Source organism: Falco naumanni, chromosome Z (assembly GCF_017639655.2).
Source record: "Falco naumanni isolate bFalNau1 chromosome Z, bFalNau1.pat, whole genome shotgun sequence".
Lineage (NCBI taxonomy): Eukaryota > Metazoa > Chordata > Aves > Falconiformes > Falconidae > Falco > Falco naumanni.
The window spans coordinates 64,450,238-64,472,625 of record NC_054080.1 but is presented as its reverse complement, the minus strand read 5'-3'; the positions used below and the strand labels follow the sequence as shown (position 1 = coordinate 64,472,625).

The window sequence follows — 22,388 nt, the reverse complement described above, 5'->3', positions numbered from 1 at the left end:
GAGGGTGGGGGGGTGGGGGGGGGCAGGAGCGCGAGCCACCGCCTCCCCCCCCCCGGCTAGCGCAACGAGCGAGCCTTCCTCGGGCCGTTCTATTTACGTTCGTGGAAGCGATTTGCATAAAGCAACGCCCCCCGCCTTCGGCGAGGCGTCCGGCACCGCCCCGGCTGCCATATTAGGGCAGGGGGGAGTGTCCCGGGGGGCTTGCGGCCGCTCGTTGCCTTCCTGGAGCCGTTTATAGGGTACAGCCACTTCCGCTGTCTGCTTAGAAGCGGCGCGATCATGGCGGAGCGCGGTCACCTCCCTCCCCCCGCCAAGCGCCTCTGCTGCAGACCCGGCTATGGCTCGGGGTGCAGGCCGGGCCAGCGGGCGGGCGGCGCCGGACCCGGCAGCGGGGCGCTCTGCGCCGGACCCTCCTCTGCAGCTGCCGCCGCCGCCCTGGGGCTGCTGCCACTTGGCAAGACCCAGAGCCCCGAGTCCCTGCTGGATATCGCGGCTCGCAAGGTGGCGGAGAAGTGGCCCTTCCAGCGGGTGGAGGAGCGGTTCGAGCGGATCCCGGAGCCGGTGCAGCGTAGGATCGTCTACTGGTCTTTCCCCCGCAGCGAGAGGGAGATCTGCATGTACTCCTCCTTCAACACCGGCGCCGAGGACCCCGTCGCCGCCCCCGCGGGGGCCGCCCCCGCGCCCGGCGGGGCCGCGGACGCCGCCGTTGCCGCCGACGAGAGCCGCCTGCCCTTCCGCAGGGGCATCGCTCTGCTCGACGGCGGCTGCGTCGATAACGTCCTGCAAGTCGGTGAGTCACCGGCCGGGGCCGCGCTCCGGAGCCGGGCTGCCGCCACCCGGGCAGGGCGCCGCCGGCCTCCCCCGCCGCGGGTCTCCCCTTGCGTGTCACCCGCCTGCCGCCCGGCGAGCCGCCCCCCGCCTGCCCTCCCTCCGCGGCCCCTTGGGCCGGAGCCTCCCCACCGCCCCGGGGCGTCCGGGGCGCGGACAGGGGGCTGTCCGCCGGGGCCCGGCCCGTACGAGCCCTTCGCTCCCCAGCTGTAATGCGGGCCGGGTAACTTCCTCCGCCGGTCTCCTCCCCCTCGCACCCACGACACGGAGTAACTCCCTCGCTCCGTGACACGGCCGCGGACCCCGCCGCCGGGCGGGCCGCCCCCCTGCCTGTCCCTTTAACTCCCACCCCACCCCCCCGCACCGCTCCGTGCCTGCTCCCGGTAATCCATCCCGTGTAATCTCGTTTGGCTCTGCCCCCTCCCAGCGCCCACCCCCGGTAATCCGGGTCATCGCCTTACCCTGAGCCACAATAGCGAGGAGATGCCCCCCCCCCATCCCGGGGGGGACCGCCGGTGGAAATGAATCAGCAGAAGGGCGGCCGGCAGGGGAACGGGTTGGGGGGTGGGGTGGGGGGAGGGATGGATGCGCCGCCGTCCAAAATAAACACATAAAAGCGGTGCGAGACCCCAGCAGCGGGTGTGCGGGGGGGGGCGATCCGCGAACAAAGGCATTTCTAGGGCAGCGGCCGCGGCGAGCCGGAGGGAGGGGGCGCGATCCGCCCCGCCTGGGGGTGTGTGTGCTTTGGGATGAGCCGCTTCGTGACAAGGGGGGGGGGGGGGGGAGCGCTGCTCTTCCTCCTCCTGGAACAATACCCGGCTCCTCTTCCTCCCCCCCAGCCTTGCCGCCTGCCGCTGCTCTTCACCCGCTGCGGGCGCCCCTGGTTAACTCCTCCCTGCCTGTGTTTAAAGGGCTGCAGAGGTGGGTACCCCCCGCTTTCGGGGGGCTGTTTGCCGGAGGCGGCTCGCCCCCTCCGCCCCGAACGCGCGGGGAGCTGCCTGCGGCAGACAGCCCCCCCCCCCCCCCCCGCCGGTGGGTGATGCTCTTTGTGCGGCCCGGCCACTTTGTTCTCGTTTTCATGTTTATTTGTGTCCTTTTTCCAGTTTTCTGTCGCTTCCCCTCCTCCTCCCCTGAAAAGGGGAAGCCAGACAAAAGAGGCTGCTGCTCGCCTTTTGTTGGTGGCGGCGGCCGGGGTGTGTGAAGGGGGCGCCGGGATCCTCCCCCGCAGCCCGCCCCCCCCCCCCCCCCCCCCCCCCCCTTCTCCCCAAAAGCCTGGTCCTGCCCGCTGCGGGTTTGACTTGGCGGGCAGCTTGCAAACGTGCCATCAGTTTTTTTTCCCGAGGGGAAGCAGTGTCCCTGCTCCTAGGCTGAGTGCCCTTCCTTTCTGCCTAGGGGGACTTAAGTCTTTCTTTTTTCTTTTTTCTTTTCTTTTTTTTTTTTTTTTAAATCTAATTAACTTTCTTATAAGTTTTATCTTTTGGCTTAATGTTTCCAAAGGTCTGAGATGTATCTGTGGTTCCTCAGGACTGGCAAAACCAGAAGTAGGGCTTTTTTTAGTTTGGTTGGCAGTGCTGAGATTATGAATTATTTTTTTCCCTTTTGCTTGCACTTGATTCTGTTTGTAAGCGATGAGGAATGACAGGAGTGCACATAGGGAGGGTTTCTTGGCTGATTACATTTAAGCCAGGAATTCACTGTGAAAATAAAGCCAAGGGGTGATAAATAAAAGATGCAATCTTCTGTAGGAGACAGAGACCCAGCGTGGGCTTTGCTTCGTTTGCTTTCAGCAAAATAGGCCTGAGTGAGTAGTTGTGAAAGCAAGAAGTAACTTTTTGTATGGCTTCAAAAGGGGAGGGGGCATTGAGAATGTTGGCAAGGGTCAATGTGAAGAAAGAAAATATGCATAAATACAGCTGAAGTGTTGACTGCTGCCTCTGAAGCCCTTAAACACATTCCAAACAAATGCTGTACCTACTGCTGAAAATAACATTGGCTTTGTGGTTTTGTTGTTCTCTGCACTCCCTGCCACTGCACCCCCCCCCCCCCCCCCCCCCCCACACACACACACACATGTGAGTCCTCTTTGGAAGGCTGTGGAAATCGTAGAGGAACTTGGTGATATGAAATATGTCAGTTGTTACACAGAGGCCTTTGGCTTGCATGGTGAGGGAGTTGTGGAGCACTTGGGTATGCCGGGTCCTGCTACAGGAAAGTTCTTGTGTAATTTGGGTAGGTGGCTGTGTCATTAGGGCTGGCTCTTGCCAGCAAGGTATTTCTTGTGAAGCAGAAAGGTGCAACTGTTAAAACCAATCCAAATAGAGTGAGTTGTGTTGGGCAGAGGATGGAATTGGTTCCATATAATCCATCTGAATATGTAACATTGAGGAAAACTTAACCCTGAGTTTATGTAAGTGCATGTTTTGTGACCATATAAATGTGAACTTATGTTCTTTGCAGTATGAGTAATGGAAATTCTGTAAATGTTTACTATTGTACTATGGAAAAGTGCAGTTATTGGACAAAGTACATTTTATTACATATCAGTTCTAACAGCCTTACTTGTAACCCTAAGTGTGCCTATAAACAGGGAACGCAGAATTTGATTTCTGAGGGAGCTGCATAAATTTCAGTTCAGTGGTAGTTAAATGGATCCATTTGCTTCTGAATTTTACCCTTTTTTTTATTATTATTATTCAGTCCATCCCTGAATAAACATTCAGACAATTTTATCATGGCAGCTCAATGCAAGTGGGAGAATTACAAAAACCTTCTGTCTACACTCAATAAAAAAGTTAATGCAATCCCACTTCGTGTGTTGTGCCCCCCCATATGTGTGATGAAAAGAAAATCCTAAATAAAAGGAAGATGGCACATTAGTGATACACATAAATAATGTTCTTAATAATCAGGCAGTAAAGTTGTCTGCTAGCCTGTTTTGAAGTTGAATGATACTGTCCTGGCATAATAATTACCATTACTTAATTTTGAAAGATCTTTCTCCAAAGCAGTTGGCTTCAAAATTACTTTACATCTAATTTACTGATTTTTTTTATAACTTTTTGATATGTGTCAGTTAGACATGAAGGATTTTCTTTTTTCTTTATTAAAAAAAAAAAAAGTCAGAACGTGGGCTTCTAAAGCAAACCTTTTCAACTGCATAAAACAGAGCTTTTCTACTGTACATGTTTTTCATTTATTTCAAACCAAGTATTTTTAGTAAAAATTACAGTCTAAACATGAAAGCACTTTGTGAGTAAATACAACAATCTGGAAGGAAAATTAGAAATTGACTGTGTTTCATTTGACCAAATTTGTGAAGATGCCAGGAGCGAGCAGACAGTTTTAGATGGTGAAGTGTATATTTGGTTTCTGAGGTTAGTTCTGAATTAGTATACAGTACTGTATTGTCGTCACAGCTGTGGCTGTCAAGGTTAGGAAGAGGTGTGATCCCTCAATAGCACAGTTGACCTGGCGAGAGCCCTTAATGCAGCTATTCTAGGAGGAGGGGAAAAAAAAACCCGCTGTGCCTCTGCTGGTGTGACTTTTCCTGCTTGGGGAGAGACAGACTGCCTCTGCTGTAGTGCTGTAAAGCTTGGCTTTGCTGCTGTGGCTGCATTCACATTAGAGGTACTTGAAGTTTTTTTTTGATATGTCATATAAGTACTCCTAGAGTATCCCTCTCTCTGTAATTTGAGGTCTGTTTGTTGCATAGACCCTGCTTGCTCATGCAAGGTCATCTTTTAAGGCTTTATAGTCCTTTCCAGGGCAGCATGAGGCTTTGTAGTCATGGTAGTTGTGCCTCTTGGGTATGAATGGCAAGGGAATGAGTTGGAGGGAAGACACTCCTAGGGAAGGAAAATAATGTAAAGAATTAATTGACTGACACTTACCACAGCTCTAGAATTCAGTGTTAATATTGTGAGCTAGAAAACTGCCTTCCCTGTGGAAGAGGGTTCAGCTGAGCAGCATTCTAAGTGTTGAGCTGCAGGCTTGTTTTTCTGATGCCCCTCAATGATGCGTGATCAGAGGATGCAACCAAAACACTACTTAGAGAAAAAGAAAGTAAAACTTCTCAAATGTAAAGTAATGGTTGGAGCTCCCTAGATGAAGTTAAAGACCTGGAATTTTTCCTTCCTCCCCCCTAATTTTCTTCTACTGAAAAGTAGTTTTCTGACCCAACTACTTTTATCCTGTATCGTTGTAGCTTGTTATTCCCCCCCCCCTTTTTTTTTTTTAACATAATTGCTCAAAGTTTGTGATTGTTTTTAAAACCAGAACAAGCCATTTTTTTCACTGGGAGGAAGAGAAAGTTTTTCAAGACCGTGTTGGTAACTGCTACATGTAATTCAGGTTGAATGGTCATCAGCAAAGTTCAGATCCTTTTAATAGATGATGATTCTAGTCAACAATTCTTTGTTCTTTTTGAACATCTTTACTCAAAAAAAAACAAACACCCAAAACAAACACCCAAAACCAACACCCAACCCATAAAGCTGTGGAGCAAGTAAAACAAATGTAATTTCTCTTAATTTCAAAGTTTAGTTGTTTGAGTGCCAACAGTATAATATGAAACACCTGTTGATAAAATCACACCAAGTACTTCATTTGCAAAGCTGACAGAAATGTTTTTGGGCTGTGAGTTGAAATGCCCCTTTTAGCAGACATGATGGTCTTCACTGATGCAAAAGATATATATGTATGTAACTGTTGATGAACCCTGTAGAACACATGGATTTAGTAAAAAAAATATTAATGAAAGTAATGCTAAGTTGTGTGACAAAAATGAAGGTTATCATTTGTGGGGATGCCAGCATTGTGTTTTGTATTAACTTCTTGTTGTTCTGTGTTACCAAACTGACGTTGTATTTGTAGTGACCTTTTTCCAAGGGGAAAACTTGGAAACTGCTTATTTCAGGAGGAGTTTCTCTGCCGACATGCTGAAGGAACAAGCATGGTTTCTTCTGCAGTCAGCCTGATGTTGGGGTTTGGTTAGGAATGTGTGACTAAAACAAGTAATCCAGACTTTGTTAATACAATATTGTGGTAGGGGAGTAAACAAATGATGTCTGACTTCTTGCTGGACTTCTTTTGACTTAGTTCCAAGATTACTAGAGTCCTGTGAAAATATCGTCATTGATTCCAGTTTCAGTGTGCTCTAAGAAATAACTACCGATATTTCGAAGTTGCAGAACGGAAGCAGTAAATGCATTTTTAAATACTTTTTCCTGAAACGGAGATATCTGAATGCATTCCAGTTCTTTTGTTAGATTTGGAATGCAATGCATTAATTAGGGAACACATAAGCTATTTTCAGTGTATGTGCTCTGATGTACTGTCCTTGACCTTGAATAATTCCTTTGGAAAATGGGGTGGGGTGGGGTGAAGAGGGGCTGGGGGAGAGGGAGAAGGAAAAAAGCTTTCTTTCAAGACCTGATCACTAAATGTGGAAAACCTTGTAAACTGGCTCCTGCCTTTTCCCAGTCTTTCTAAAAGTATCTAATCTGGATTTCAAGAGAAAGTATGCATTTTAGAGTGATTTCAAGATATGGAAGTAAAACTTTATACAATCTTTCTATGTAACAATGAATAGTAGGATAAATGTAATGAGGGAGTGTCAGTACTGCTCTAGAATTTTAGTTTTTAAGAAGAAAATTAATTGTAAAACACTTCCCATCGCAGTTTTTAAAACAAGGAATCTTTTTGTTTTTAATAGAAAAGTTTTATATTGGGTTGACCTAAGAAAATTTTTCTTTGTTTTGGGTCATGTTTTCATGTTTCATTCTTCCCCTGACTTCAAGGCTTTCCTCACTTCCAGGAAAACAATTTTCATTTTCAAAGCCTGCTTTCTGTGTTATAAAGTGATTCTACCTCTGTATATGATGAGATGTTTTAGCAATTCTTGAATTTGAGTCAGTTGTCATGCCAGCAACTGATGCCTGTGCATGGTTCCTCTCCATGTAGTCTGACTTTCGGAGATAAACAACTAATTAATAGCAAAATCTGTCTGTGAGGGTAGGCTAGAACTATTTAAAAAAAGTCAGCATTGCACAAACTGGTTTCCTTACAAATCAGTAGCTGGTTGCTGCGTTTTGCAGTATCACTTGCTTTTTTTAATGAACCTGTTAAAATTGAACTTTTGCTAAGACTCTGGTAAAGCTCTTAATTTAAAAATTATAACCTACTTTGAGTGAAAAGTAGTATATTATGATATACAGCATTTTTTATGGGTTAAGGATAAAATATATTAGATGGCATGCTACAAGATACTTCTCCATGGGTTCAATTTTAATCTCATGTGCAGTTTAGGTAATCTCGTTATGTGAAGACAAATCATGAAGTCTGTTAGTAGTGTAACAAAATGAGTACAAATTTATGGTAGTACAGGAATGCAGCTGACATCCCTTAACTAGCTTTCTTTTTAGCTGGTTTTCTTCAGGCATCGGGTGGGAGAATTTACTGCATCTTAAACAAAACAAAACAAAAAGAACTCACCGCAAAACAACAAAAAAAAAAGCCCAACAAAACAAGCAAACGAAAAACAACACACAAAAAAAGAAGGGAAAAGGATCACACTATTTTAACTGACAAAAGCTATCCTAATTTATTAATATGCTGGAACATATGGACAGGAGCTAATTGAAATTTTAAAAACTTCATGTGCAACAAGGATACAGATTTAATGCGAATTCTGATTGCCTGGAATGCAGTCAGCCTGACAGCACGTGAATACTTGAGTACTGTCCAACACTGCACATGTTGTTCTGGGAGATTGTCTCCTTGAACTTCCAGTTTTTCCTCTTCTTTTACTGTGTGAGAGTACCTATGTAAAATGCATCTCTTAGCTGGATGTTTATGCAGCCCTTGACATGGCTTCATAGCCTTCTGTGACCTGGATCACTGGAGATGTCGGCTGGTACTGTGTGCTGGTTTGCATTCTCCTTTGCTACATGTCAATTACCATGATTTATGTGATGCCCTTGCGCTGCATTACCGTGCTGTCCTCCGATGAAGTAGCAGTACGCATGCAGTCCTTGTTGCCTTGGCCCTGCTGTTGAAGACCAGCAGGTCTAGAAAACTTGTGATGTCAGTTATCTTAAAATTATTTTTTTTCTGACTTAATTCTGCAAATGTGCGAACAGACCAGTGGTGTGTAGCCTTCTAATAGTAACTACAGTGTAAAGAATTCCTTTGTGGTTAAATCAGAACTGATAAAAAGCTTGCTGTAGGAGCTGAGTAGTCATGCAAAAGACTTTTTTTTTATTTATTATTTTTTTCTTTTTTCTGGTTTGACACAATTCAGTATAGACTGAAGTGTCTTCTAATGTGGGCTTTTTACCAACACTTTATTAAACCCTTCTGAAAAATGAAAAACGAATTGTGAAAGAGGAGAGTCTTTAACAGTATTTAAAGTAATATGTTAAGGTAATTGTGATGTGCACCATCACATGCTTTAAAAAGAAGAGCTTAATTTTTTATTACTTTTTTATTTATATTTTTTTTAATCTAAGCTTCTGCTCCTTGTTGCAAGTGAGTGCATTTGACAGTCTTGAAATATCTGGAAATTTTTGCTTTGGAAATGCACGGGCAATGGCTGAGAAGGTCTGACAATTGGAAGGATGCCGTAAAACCTGTCAGGAAGTTTAAATTCACACTAGTAGAGCTGGCTGATCAGATTAATTCAGTAAATGAGCTTCTGATTTATGTGCTAAAAATTCAGGTGACTTACCTTTTGTCCTCTTTATTTAACAATCTGCCTGTTTACACAACTCATCTTTCATAGATAATTGGTGTCAGACCTTTAATACATTATGGAATTGTTGGAAAAATAAGCGGGGGGAAATGGCATAGTAGGAAGACATTTCACAGACGTAGGTGTTAGTATTTATCTTTATTGTGTCTTTTTTTGGACAAAAGTTAATTGCATTCAAATGATTGTTTTAAAGGCTGGAAAAATCAAATGTTACATAGCTGTATGACTTCTAAGAAATTAGACACTTTGTTGTACGCATGCCAAGTTTAACTGCTAACTGGTTACTGACAGCTGGTAGTAATGCAAATACAGTGCAGGAACTGTGCAGGAATTGTGGAGCTGACTACAATATTTAATTTATAGTGACTAATGAAATAAAGAACATTCGACCATTGAGACACTTAAAATTGGATAAACTTTCATATAGTGTGGGACAAATTTTCAACCTCTTAACAGAGTAGAGGATCAAGTTTATATGTATTCTAATTATTTTTGTTTTTTTTAAACTTGTGTTAAAAGTAAGGGTTTTGATTAAAGGCTTTTACGAGCACTGGCTCTCAGATTTGTTTCCTTATGCTTAAAGTTTGACTCTTTCTTACTTTATACTAGTGGCCTGCCTTCTCTCTGCATAGTGGTGTTCAGCTATGTGTGCAAGGCATAGTGGCAGCACAGACTCTTCAGCAGATTGGCTTCTAGCTTACCTTTGTTGAGAGCAGCTGGTGAGCTGCTTTATTAGTTTTGAATGTTTACATTCAGCTTTGATATTTTGACTGGCCTCAAGTCCATAGAGCACCAATCCATATTCAGTGGTTAATGATGGGATAGATAGTATGTTTATGGAAAGTATAAATAAATGCAGGTAGTGTGATCTTTAGGGTTTCACATGCTCAGTGGCTGGTCATTTTTGCTGTTTACCTGCAGCTTTGTCTATTAAAGGATGGTAAATCACATGTCTGTGTTAAGTATTCATTAATAAGTACATCTGTGGATGATATTTCTGGAGTCTTCTGGAAAATGTGAGTTAAGCAGCAAACTTGAGCAGAGAACTTCACAGTAAGCTATTGATTACTTGCATAGCAATTGCTTCAGTGAAGCACTTATTTTGCTTCTCCTGTTTATGGAATACAATGCACTACTTTGGGTCAGTGAAAAGTAGTCTTAGTAAAACACTTGTTTGCATATTTACAAAGCTGGCCTCAGTGACCATGTTAAGCGTGGGTTATGCCTCTTAAAGACAATTCTTTTGAGCCTGCTAATTTTAAAAGTTCAATACCAGGGAAAAAATGATAGCCTAGATTAATTGTTTAATATAATAGCTAAAGGAAGGAAACCTGGAACACTTTTATTCTGAAATACTGTGTTACGAGCAATGACAACTGGGACAACTGTGCTGCTGTTGTACATGCAAAATGAGTCTCAGTTCCTCCATTGATTTACGTTGTAAACTGAAACCTTGCAAATGGACTACAGTTAGTGTCTTGGATAAAATATCAGGTCCATTATATTCAGTGTCTGGATTTAGTGTAGCTGTATTACACAGAAGGATGAAACTTAATTTTGCTTCTTCTGGAGCAGATGGGGGAGGATGACATAAAATGTGTACTTTTTTTTAGCTTTTTGTTCTTGGAAGTCATGATAAGCAAGAGAGCTATAATGCAGCTTTCCTGGTCCAATTTAAATGCATGAATTAATAGAAGTGACTTCAGCTAGATATGCTACTAATGCATGAATAGCAGGTAGTGACTAGGAATGGGACTTGTAACAGATGCTGTGGCAGTCTGATGGGATAAGGAAGCTGAGGATAACTTGATTAGTGCTACTTAAAAGTTCTAGAAGCAGCATACCACTTAGGTTTACTGACAGTTTCCAGTGACCAAACTTTACGTTGTTATGTATCCTGGCAATAATTTACAGGCTTGATTTCTAGGTAATTATGTATATGATAAATGTGAGTGGCTGTTTTGGTGGCAGGAACAGAAGTGTTCAGCAGTAAACAAGAGTTTGGTTCATTGAATAAGATGTACTTGAAGACAAAAGATATAGTAAAATGCTAAGTTGACCTTTATAGGTGAGAAGTTAGGAAGGGAGATGGGGAAGTGGTCATGTGTGAGATAAGGTAGAGGTCAAATGCCATAGATCCCTGAGGAGATGTGTTCGAGGAGGATCTAGTCTGAATGACTGCTCCTTCTTATGTAGTCTGCTTTCAGTGAGTATTGGGAAGGGCATGGAAACTGATAGTTTCCTACAAAATGAAACAATGCTTTCAAAATGGAAAGCAGGTTGGCAAACTGTTAATTAGCTGTCCTGCAGCTTTTGAAATTGTAAAATGTGTTTAAAGTTATGAAGTGGGTGTTCTTTCACTCTCTCATTTCAACCGTATGCCCCAGTTTAAATTTTATAAATAAGATGTATCTTATGCACAAAGGAAATACTCTGTTTTCCAGAAAGTGCCGACTTCCTATTTGAAGGGTGCTTGTCAGATGGTACTTCAGCAAAAGCTGCTTCTGTTGAGTTGTGGTGGAGGCTCCACCATTACAGTGGTAAAACAAAACCATTACTTCGTTTTGTACAACTGTTTGAAACAGATTTATTCATAGAGTTAAATATGCATTGATAAGATCATAGAGTATAACTGAATTTATTTTACTGTAAGCCATAGTCAAATTGTGGTTTAATTCTTTTCAACAGGCAATAAATGCCTTGGTTTTAAAACATTCTATAATGCAAAAAGAATAGATGTGTTTTCTTATCTTATTTTCCCTCCTGCAGGAGTGAATAGTTGTGGTACCTAAATTTGTGAACAACAGATTATATTTTTTTATATTATTTTTTATATGATTTTTTTCCCCAGGGCTGTACATTGTGTGACCTGGGAATAAGGATAGAGTACAGTGAGGAAAGACAGGAGTCTTGGTGGGGAGTGATGCACAGCTTTGTTAGGCACTTCTTTAGACAAAAGTGGGAAGGGGAAAGAGGAAGAGAGTTGAGCTGCTATAATGGCTATCAGAAGAACTGGACAGTTTTTCCTGTGGATAAGTGGCCATGTGGAAGACAAACCTGACATTGGTGGGGTAGAAGATAAATAGTAAAGTTTGGAAAAGCAGAACAAATAAAGCATTGTAATCTCAATAGCTAAGAAACCAAAGTGCTGTTGGGTTGAAAAGGAAGGACATCTGTATGCACAGGGGGACAAGGAAGGGTGCTGATGTTGTCAGAAAACTGACTTCCAGCATGTAGAGTAAGCTTGAAAGGAGCAAGATGGCAGTAAGATCAAAGCTGCTACTTCCTGATTACTCAGTGTGATGCAGTAGCTAGTGAAATGTTAGACTGGGTGAATGGGAAGAAATGTGAATCATGGGCATGTGCTTCAGTGAATCCTGCCTGTTACGAGGTCGATCTTCCCCTCTCCTTGAATAACAAAAGGAAGTTAAGAAGTAGAGATAGTGTTGAGAAGTGCCTACTGAAAGGAGGAAGCAGAGGAGGATGACTGCAATGAGACACTAAACTGTGATATATAGGAAGTAAAAGGAGAAACAAAAAAAGCCAGTAAATGTTTAAAGTTCTGGGAGAGGAATCTTCGATTTATGGAAGTGCTGAAAGGTACAGGAATCCAAGTCCTGAAACACATCCAGAGAAGATGTCCACAAGGGACCTTGGTGAGAGCCATTGCAGTATGGTGCACTGCACTGAAGCCAGGGAAGGCCCAATGGCAGAACCACATTCCAGGCAAGGGCCTTGGTGTACTCAATGACTTGGCTGTGGGAGTGGGAAGGTGGTGATGTGGGACAGGTGGTATTGTGATATAGCACAAGCCCCTCAGGCAAAACTTAATGGGTGACTGAGGTGGGAGAGTCAGCAGTGTAAGAGAGTGAAAAGAAGCCTGTGCATTAGCCTAGCATGCGTGTAGCTTGATGGGTAGGTGTGGGGGGTTACCTGTATCTGTGTTTTGGGCCAGGCAGCCTGGGAGGGATAACATAGCCTTCAACCTTTGTGAAGGAATGAATGTCCTGAGCCTGGGAGCAGGGGAGTGTGGTGTGAGCGAATAAGAAACTCGGAGCAGATCCACCGGTATTGCAGCTGATAGTGGTTTGAAGTGCCAGAAGGAGAGTGGGAAGGGTATGTTTGCAGGGTGGGCTAGAGGTGGGACTGCTGTGGAGGCAGTGTGCAATTTAATCTTCCGTCAGTAGCTGTGTACAAGTAGTGTAAGTTGCCAGCAGCATGTTTGGCACAGGGTGGAGGGACCTTTGATGGGCTTGTACCCCTGCAGAGCTCAGTGCCCTTGCACCTTCCTCTCGGCACCGAGCAGCTCCTCTTCCATAGGTAAAAGGACATCTGGGCCTTTGGTCAGTTTGTTTTCCAGCAGGAATTAATATATTTGTGAGCCAGGGGCTGTTGTGAGGATTGGTAGCAATAAGTCCTGTAGGTGTCTAATAGCACGGTGGTTGCAGCTCCTTAGCCCTGCTGCTGTGATACGTGGCCTCCAGTAGCTTCGGCTGTGCATGGGAGCTGTTTAGAGGCTCTTGTACTGGCCTATAAAACCCAGGCTGTGTTGTAAAGGTGGTGTGCTGACCAAAGGCTGAGACCAGTAGTCTATGGTCTTTGTAAATATGGGTTTAAAGCTAAAATACAAGACTGATATTTAAGGCTGGTAACCTCAGGTTATAAATGACAAAGGCAATAAACCTTTACTCTGAGAGAAGTTGAAAGTATATTTCCAGTTACAATTCAGCAGTGTTACCACTCCTGCCCCTCTCTTTTTCTAGGGAGGGGGCACATTCCTGGTTGACCAAGGCTGCTGATACAGCAGCACAGTGTGGTTATGAGTGCGCAGTCCTCCAAGAGCCCATTCCAGCAGACCTGCTCCCTCTTGTCACTCAGTGAACTCCTCCAAGGACGGACTATGAAACAGGCCTATCAAGTAAATGTTCTCAATTGTGAAATACTCTAGTCATGAATATGGTAAATGAAATAACTGACTCATTTGCAGTGCTGTGACTCATTTACTGCTCTGTGCCTCATTGTGTAACTCTTCAAACAGAAAATGCACATTGCTGTGCTCATGAAATTGTATTTTGGAAAGGTTTTTTGTGATTTTCATTTGCAAACTTCACCCACTGTGGTGACCGCTGTGTGTTATTCACCCTGAAGTTACGTGGTTGCTTTAGGCTGGCTTGAATGCAGGCTGCTGTCAAAGGGACATAGCAGTTCGCCTCAAGCTTGCAGCTTGTGCCAGGGCTTGTGGAGCTGCATGGTGAGCCAGAGAACTGGTCTGCTTATGAATTCAGGTCTCGCTGGGTGAGTTTTACTCGGTTTATTGGCCAAGAAAATGCTACTGTTGATTCAAGGGAGAGGAGATTGCAAGAGGCGGGGGGGGGGGGGGGGGGGGCAATGAGCAGGGCAGGGCTCTGTTGTGTCAATGACACTTTGACTGTCTTGAAGTGATCATGAAGCCCTGATTGCTGCCTGGGCAAAGGAGGTGGCTGCTGTGCTTGGGAATTCATCCATGGCAGAAGGTGGCCTGTTTGTTCCAGAGACAGCAGCATGGGCCTTTCTTGAGCCCAGATTGTGTGTTGGGCATGAGTGAGCAGTCTTCGACATCTCTTCATCCACAGTATTTTCCTCCAGTACAGAACCTTGGCCAAGTGATGAGTACCCCTCCCACACTCCACTAGTGGTTAAAAGAAAGCTACGCAAATGTTTACTTTAAGAGTTCAGGGAAGGGGAAGGAAATAACCTAACTATTTATTCCAATCATACGTGTTCTTGTCTCCCTATATCTGCATAGCTGTTGCAAAAGGTGGTTTTTGTTTCCCAAGTTCATATCTTCCCTCTTCTTTTGAGAGGATGCTGAGCTTCACTGTACTTATGCACAAGACAGACTTTCAAGGCAGTTTTTTCCACTTATTATGGGTCATTTGGTGACCAAATAACATGTTCTATGATCATTTTTATTCATAGCTGTTGACTTCAGTTGCTAAAGTAAGTGTTCACAGCTCTTGTCTGGTTAGGCCTGCTGAGCCAACTGAGCTAAGAATGAGCTGGAGTCTCCTCTTTGCTTCTTGCACTTTGATCTGTTGCCACTCAATAGCCTCACTGGACACTGCAGGGTCATGGTGGTATAGCAGAGACTTCAGTTGTCCTGCATGGTCTGTGTTACTGGTAGTAGTGCCTGAGAAGGAAATGGTGGAGCATGACTTGGATATCTCAAGCTGAGTTTGTATGGCTGGCACATAGCAGGGAAAAAACCTTTATTATTTGTAAACGGAGTACTCACGGACTCACTAAGAGTCTAAAATAGGTTTGTGGGTTTCCAGTAGCATTACTGCTTCCCCAAGAACAGCAATTGAGCCAGATGTTGATGCTTTTGTATAACTTGCTTAGTATGGAAGCTAAATGATAGACAGCTGCTCTGGTAAGTGAGGCATTTTTACTGAAATTATCTGTTTCCAGGACTCAAAGCCAATGTGTGATCTGTTCCAGATGGACCTAAGTAATGCAAAACTAAGGTTGCCCATAACTGGTGGAGGGAAGAAGTATGTTGGAGACCCTGTAGCATGCTCAACAGTGCAGGCAAGTCCGTTTTCAGGGCAGAAATTGCTTCCCTTTGTCATGAAGAGAGATTTCATGGGGATTTATGTGGGCCAGTCTGGGAGAGGATGCTTTGGCTTTCTCAGCTGCTTGTGCTGGGGGAGATTAAAGCTTATTACTGGCTCACTTTCAACAGTAGCTTGTTTCCATGCAGAAGGATTGATCTGAGTTCCTTACTTCCTAGAGTCCTCCTACAGCTCTGCCTAAACAATTGTGGCTGTTTAAGACTCTTTAAGGCATGCATGAGTGAGAGACCCGGTCCTTAAGTTGTACAGAGCTTAAGCAGGGTAATTTACCTCTCTTTAGTTGACTCCTGCTGGAAGGGAGCCTGCATGATCTCTAACCCTAATTGAAGTGTCTAGTTCCTTCCTAACCTCTGCAGGTGGTGTTTATTGTACATGTTTATCTAGGCTTCTAAACTAAATATTTCATATATGAGGAAGATGAAGTTACTTAGTCTGGTATTTTTCCTGCTCCATTGCTGCACTGCTGACTCTCTTACAAATGAAATGGCTCCTTTCTGTCAAATCATGTTTTAGGCTGTTCACAGGTGTTTAATGTGATACTTTTGTAAGCTGACCATGATTTCTGTAAGCCAGGTTTGTTAAAGAAGTACCAGCTTGAACTCCTCTCCACCTCAGGAGAATGGAAAGCAGTCAGGTGTATCAGTCCTTCAATTTTTGTACCAAGTAGTGTGGTTTCACAGCTGTCTTCCTTTTAACCCCTGCGTCTCTACCCCTACTTCCATTTTCCTATTTTGAAGACAAATACAGTCACGGGAAACTGGCTGTTCAGAACAGGGTATTGAGCTATACACAGTGTGGTTGCTCACTTGAAGCTAACAAGTAGGAAAAAGAACAATCCCCATGAGTAACGCAAGAGGTTCTTTAACACGGTCAGATAAAATGGTGTGCAATTTTGAAGCTTGGGTAAGTTATATTCAGTGTAGTAAGTACTATTCAAGGAAGGATCAAGGCTTATAGGACCTGAGGTGGGGAAAACAGTGCTTGTCAGGCTTCCTTTATCTTCATGAAATTCTTATTTCATCTGCTGTGGGTGGTGTGTACTTTAATTACTATATTTGCATAAATCCAAGATTGTGACACAGATTCACGTTAGAATAGAAAAAGTATTTTAAGTCACATTTTACTCATAACTGCGTATGTTTTGTTTTTAATCTGGGGGAAACCCTTTCTGCCTAAGTGAAAAAGCATTATTTTATTGGAAAGGCAGTTAAAAGAGGGCTGAAATCCAGTGATTTTAGTGTACTACAGTTGGGTGAGCCTCCTCAAACCTGCCAAACTTTGAGATTGATGTTTCTTAATGGAACAGACAGCTCAGAGTAGATGTTCTTACAACAGCTCTAGGGCAGTGTGAAAAACAGTCTACCACCAAAACCCAAAAGAACCTACCTAGCTCTTAGCACACAGATTTGCTCACAAGTTCAGAATTTTGCAGAACTGGTTCAGGAATCCTGACTTGCACTTGCCATCCTTGCCAAAGCCCTCCAGAAGCATTACGTAAATACCTTCACACCAGCTGGAGGTGAGAATGCTGCCTGTGGGTGCATGGCCAGAAGGGGCTGTGCGTCAGCTGCTCACTCTAATTTCCTCTCTTTAGACCTTTATCTTGCACCTTCCTGAAAGACAGCTGACCACTTTCCATGAGGAGTGAAGTCCTGTGGATTACTTTGCAGTTACTGTTGGGAGACTGTCTACACAGGGCAGTTTCTGTGGAGCAATAAAAGTGCCACTGGCTGCCTTTGCATAGTTTTTGTTGCTGCAGCAATGTGTGAAATTTTGTGAGGTTGTTTGGCCTAATAGAGAAGTCTTAAGACAACGCTTGGATTTTAAGTTTTGAAGATACGAGGAAGTGGTCATACTGAGTTTAGATAACTACAACTACTAAAATTGCTCATGTAGTTTTATTGGTGTTGGTGCTGTTAGAATTCAGGCCGGAGTTCTTGTCAGTTATGCTGTGCAGACAGCAGGTTGAGTTCATCTAGTAGTGTCTTTAAGTGTATTTGTCTTTAAAGATAAAATAGTGTGCAATGTAGAAGCTGGGACTTGGGAAGTTACTTTCAGCAGAAGTTTTGTGCTAAATGCATCAAAGAAGAACTGTCTTACGGTGATTTGGTAGGCTTCCATTGAGTTGACTCTTGTTACAGATTCAGGATGCAAGTACTGTATCAGTTTTAGCTCACAATACTTTGCCTGAAACAACAGACACAAAATTGACTAGGTTGTCTTTCAGAGGTGCCCTTTAATAGTACCTTCCTAAGAATAGCGCTGTACCAGGTAATAAAGAAATGGAGGATGTTCTGTGCATAATGATTGGAACCGTGGCTATTGTGAGGCCTCAGAATGTTGTTCACTTGAATTGTGTATGAAACTTCCTTTTGAATAGGAGTGGCTAGTCTTGACTTAGATGGTTGTGAACACTTAGTAAATCAAGAAAGTAAAAGCAATGTGTCAGTTTTGGAAATACTGGCACTCTTACAAGAAGGAAAAATCTGTACAGAGTGATGAGTTATGGTGAACATATAGGCCCACACTGTGCTTCACTGAGCTTCATGGTTTGAATTAATTTCCTTCTCTTCCTCTTCCGTGTAGTAGTGATGAGAAGGAAGGACAAAAGCAAATCTGACTCCTGTGCTGCGTATTATGAAGAGGCAGCTGATATTTCAACCACTGTTTGTAAGCAGAATGTGGCATTGGCCTCATGAGATGCAATGGATTCTGAAATCCTTCAATTCTTAATTGCTAAAAACTTGAAGTACGTTCCTGATGATTGCAAACTTTTAAAAACCTTTTTCCATTCTGGTTATTCTGAATAGTTCAGCACATCTTGATTAAGCCTGTTTTAATTTGATGTGTACAGAGAGAGTGAACAGAACACAAAGGAGAAACCTCAACTGAAAGCTGGAATAGCTTCTTCTCTCAACCTGGTCACTTAACAAAAACTTCATCAGAAGATGGGGTAAATTGTGTGCTGTCTCTTGGTCATCAGTTGAAGTTTATACCTGAAATAAAATATAAAACTGGGAACTGCACCATAATTGGCAGGCTATTTTAAAGACAAAACATAGCTGCTGAAGGGAATCTGTGACTTCACCAGTTCAGTGAAAGTTACAAAAGTCTTGAGCCTGGAAAGGTAGAGTAACTTTCCTTCTGTTGACAGTTTTCAGTGTTGATATACATCTGCCCTGTTAGATTTATATCTACCCACCTAGAGTTTCACTTAAAGCAGGCACAAGGCCTGTAGGAAAACCTTCATTAACCTTATGTGCTGCTGATGACTCCTGCTCCTTTTGCTAATGTGGTCACATTTTGTGTTTGCAGGGTGGTAGCCTATTTTTGGCACTTCTGAGGTTAATTACGTTTATCATGCTGCTTACACAGACAGATTTTGAAGGCTCACACAAAATATGTCTGAGAGGGTGGGGGAATAATCTCTTGGAATATATTGAAATGCTCATGTGTTCTGGAGACTTTCTTCCTTTGTAAACACAGAAACTACTTGCCAGACTTCATTTTCTGCCCCCAGTAATAGGTTTTCCATACATCCACAGCTGTTTGTTGTGTGAACAGCTGACAAAAGCTCAGGCTTTCAGGGGTAAGGTGAGCTGGCCTCTGGGTAGAGCAAAGACCTTTAGTGGGGGGGGAAAGTAGTGTTTTTTTTTCTTCCAGGAGCACAAGTGTAAAGGCAGCTGGCAGCATGACTGCAAATTGGAAACATATCTGGAAACTTAATTCCTCCAACTGTGGTGTTACCGAAGTGCAAGGATTCATTTTTATCTTACTGTCTTTAAAGATGTTAATATTTAGCAAATAAAACTGTATGCTGTTGTATGCTGGCTGCTCTTTGGGTTGTAAACATTGCTGTAATGCACAGAGTAATTCCGTTAAAACGGAGGGAAAGCTGTGCTTGCACAAGTGGTGTGATTTGTCTTGTGGTGTGGAATGGGGGGGGGGGGGGTGTCGCTGAGGTTAAACTAGATTAAATAAACAAACCCTGTAGGTTTTGGAGCTCTTGGGTTTTCCTGAATTCAGCATTGTGTGGGAGTGTTATGGAAATAGTCATTCAAAATAAGCATCCCCTGGTGTTTGTAAACCAGTATCTTGACGTGCTTGCTTTTGTAATGCTCCTTCCACAGCCATAGTACCTCTTATTTTGCATATGTGTTATCACTTAGATAACCTGAAAGAATGCTACTCATCTCCCTCTTAGTTTTTCTTTGTATCTAAACCATTACCGCAAAGCCTTGATCAAGCTCTGTGACTGATCTAACTCTTGAGTTGTTTGTTTTCTCTGCCATTTAACCCTGTAACGGCAGCAATGCTCAAGAGAACTTTCTTAAGGAGAAATGCATGTTCTGCTTTGGAAGGTAGCTGCTGCTAACATGTGACTGGGTGGGGGGAGAGCTGAGCTGGCAGAAATCAAATGAATTTCTCCAGGGACAAAGAAGAACTTGAGTGGAACAGCATTCTAACAAGAAAGCAGCCTGACTGCACTGTACAGGCTAAATGACATACAGAAAGTAAGCTCTTGTACAAATGGAGCAAGGCAGTGTTGCACAATTCAGCTTGTCAATTTGCTGAGAGTAAATTGCTTTGCCTTGAAAAGTAAGATAAAAGTTTTATTACAGCCATCGTAATTGGCAAACAGATGTTTTTGTACTTTGGTTTATAAACTGTTAGGAATCTACCAGTCTAAAATCAACAACAGAAACAACTTTCTTCTTTAATTTGAGGAGCATTTCTAATATGACATGCTTACAACTTCTTAAAATGTACACTATTGAACACTTTGGGAGGCTTCCTGGAGAAAAGAGGTTTAAATATAGCAGAGTTATGTGATCCCAAACAGAATAACTTTTCCATGTTCTAACGTTTCATTTGGAGCTTTAATTGATAATGAATATTAAAAATAAAAATATTTAAATTCACTGATTAGAATAAGCTATTATACTGTATTAGTTGGAGTACATTTTTTGTCTTGTTCAGTTCTTTGCCAGTCATAAAACCTTAAAAATATTGTAGTTCTGAGTTCCATGTATTGCATGTAGTAGGTATTGAGCTTAGTTACAGCAGCCTTGAGCACATAGATTGCTTTTACAGTGGATAAGATGCACTGTGTTCATTGGCCAATTGGAAACAATTTAAAATTGGTTACAGCCACCTTTTTTTCTAAAATCTTTACATTATTTTTAAATCAGTCTGCTTTGCAATTATTCATCTGTATTGTGCGTAAAGAGCAAAAGATTATCAGATTTTAGGGTTCTTAAAGAGCATAGTTTATATTTGAAAATTGTTTAGAACAGTTCACTGACTTACATGTAGGTATATCAAAACACAGTGTACTCAACACTAGATAATAGTGCATTACACTATTCAGAATGTTCTTTTGCATTAGAGGTAAACCTGAGCTGGCACTGATGTAGGAAGATCATGGATGACAATCACTTGTTTGCCACACCAAATCAAAATGACCTGTCTCTGTTGTAGATGTGGCACTACTTCTTATTTTAAATCTTGCTCATGGCAAGCTTTTTGTCAGCTATGGAAGGCACCTTTCGGATTATGCAGAGCAGCACTACTGGAGTTCAAGAAGTAATTTTGGGTTCCCTTTGGCTAGGTGCTGTTATGAACATGTTCTTTTCCTGCTTTTGTGGGTCCTCTCCAAATGTTTGTTTTGTACAGTGTTCTTCATCTGTTGCAAATTAATAGTGGGATGAAGGCTCTTGGCTGTGCCCTCATCGGTATAGTTTTTTCTCATGTCATTTGAGAGCTTGATTGGGTTCTTTGGTAATTTGATACTTAGATAGTTTTTTTCTTACTGTATTTATTATGGGTTGTATTTTTGAAACTTTTCATATGAAGTCTTAAACTTTATTTCAGGGGGTGTCTGCAATTCTTGAAGCATGGTTCATCCTGTAAAGAGCTGTATGTGGTAAAGCTAATTAAAAATTACAGTTTACTTTTCCTTTGTTTTAGAACTTGGTTGCCTCTCTAGAAAGATGGGGCTAGGTTATTTAGTATGTGTGTGCACAGCTATGTCATTGGACATTCCTGGTGCTAACATAGCTTTGGTAACATCTGCAGTTGAAGAACATGTGCTCTTGCAGTGTTGATGGGCCTTAAACTGAATTCATGAATTATATGTGCTGTGAGGCATACACTGCTAATGTGAAACCTACTCAAAGCTGATGATGTGATTGCATTTTTTAACTTTTTAATGTTTAATTAACTTTTTAACTGAAACCTAATTTTCACCAAAACCAAAAATGGTTGGAGTCAGGTTTGTAGAGTATACCTGAGTCTGTGGACAAGTACATGGCTCAGCAGCAGTTAATGCAGCTAGTAACTTGGTGCATCTTTGTATTTATTGGCACTAAAATGTCTTTAAAAGAAGAAACACAACAAAACCAGGTCCTCACCGGTCTCTTTCAGAAAGTAACTGCTTCATGAAGAATAAACTTTTAACAAGAGATTCTTAAACAAAAACAACATTGCCCCCTCTCTTTTGAGCTTTTCAAATCTTTCAGCAGGTGTTAACCACTTTTGATGGTGTTTTCTGGCAGTTGCATTAAAGCTTCAGAATTTTTAGGCAGTGATAGCTTAAGTCTATTGTCTCCTTCAGTTGTGTGGTGGTGTGGTGTTTTTCTGTTGTTTTCTTCTGTTTGTTTTTTAAGTGACTAGCTGAGAATTGAAACTTTTTAGTCTGGGTTTTTGGTAGAGTTACCCCAGGGAGAAAACTAGTTCTGTTTCTGGGATTTTGACCTCTCAGTCAAGATTAAACAATGCTGACAGGCATGCTTATCAAACTGATAGGTCAATAAATGCAAGCTTTTTAGTAATCGACTATTTTATCAGACTCCTTCCCAAGATTTCTGTGTACTTTAAAGCCATGGCCTGGAAGACTGGTAAGGTGGTCACTCTCACAGTAAGAAAGTATTTCCTAATGCTCAGGAGGAACCTCCAGTGTTTTACTTTGTCCTGTCATAGGCACCGCTGTGAGAGCTTGGCTTAATCTTCTTTATACTCCCCCTTCAGGTGTTTGTACAAATTGAAATCCCCCTGAACCTTCTCTTCTCCGGGCTGAACAGTTCCAGCTCTCTTGGACTTTTCTTCTGTGAGGTGCTCCATTCCCTGCATCACTTTTGTGGCCCTTTTCTGGATGCTCTGCAGAATGTCCGTTTCTGTCTTGTAATAGGGAGTCC

At 42.7% G+C, this 22,388-nt stretch overlaps 1 protein-coding gene across 2 annotated transcripts in view; it reads left to right on the top strand.

The window, feature by feature from the left end:
* The first annotated feature begins 240 nt into the window (after positions 1-240).
* ZSWIM6 (zinc finger SWIM-type containing 6) overlaps positions 241-22,388 on the top strand; it is a 112,378-nt gene continuing 90,230 nt past the window's right edge. For both annotated transcript variants that reach the window (XM_040579793.1, XM_040579792.1), the window contains exon 1: positions 241-790. In XM_040579793.1, coding sequence (XP_040435727.1) covers positions 280-790 — 511 coding nt within the window. In that variant the 5' untranslated portion in view covers positions 241-279. The remainder of the gene's footprint in view (positions 791-22,388) is intronic.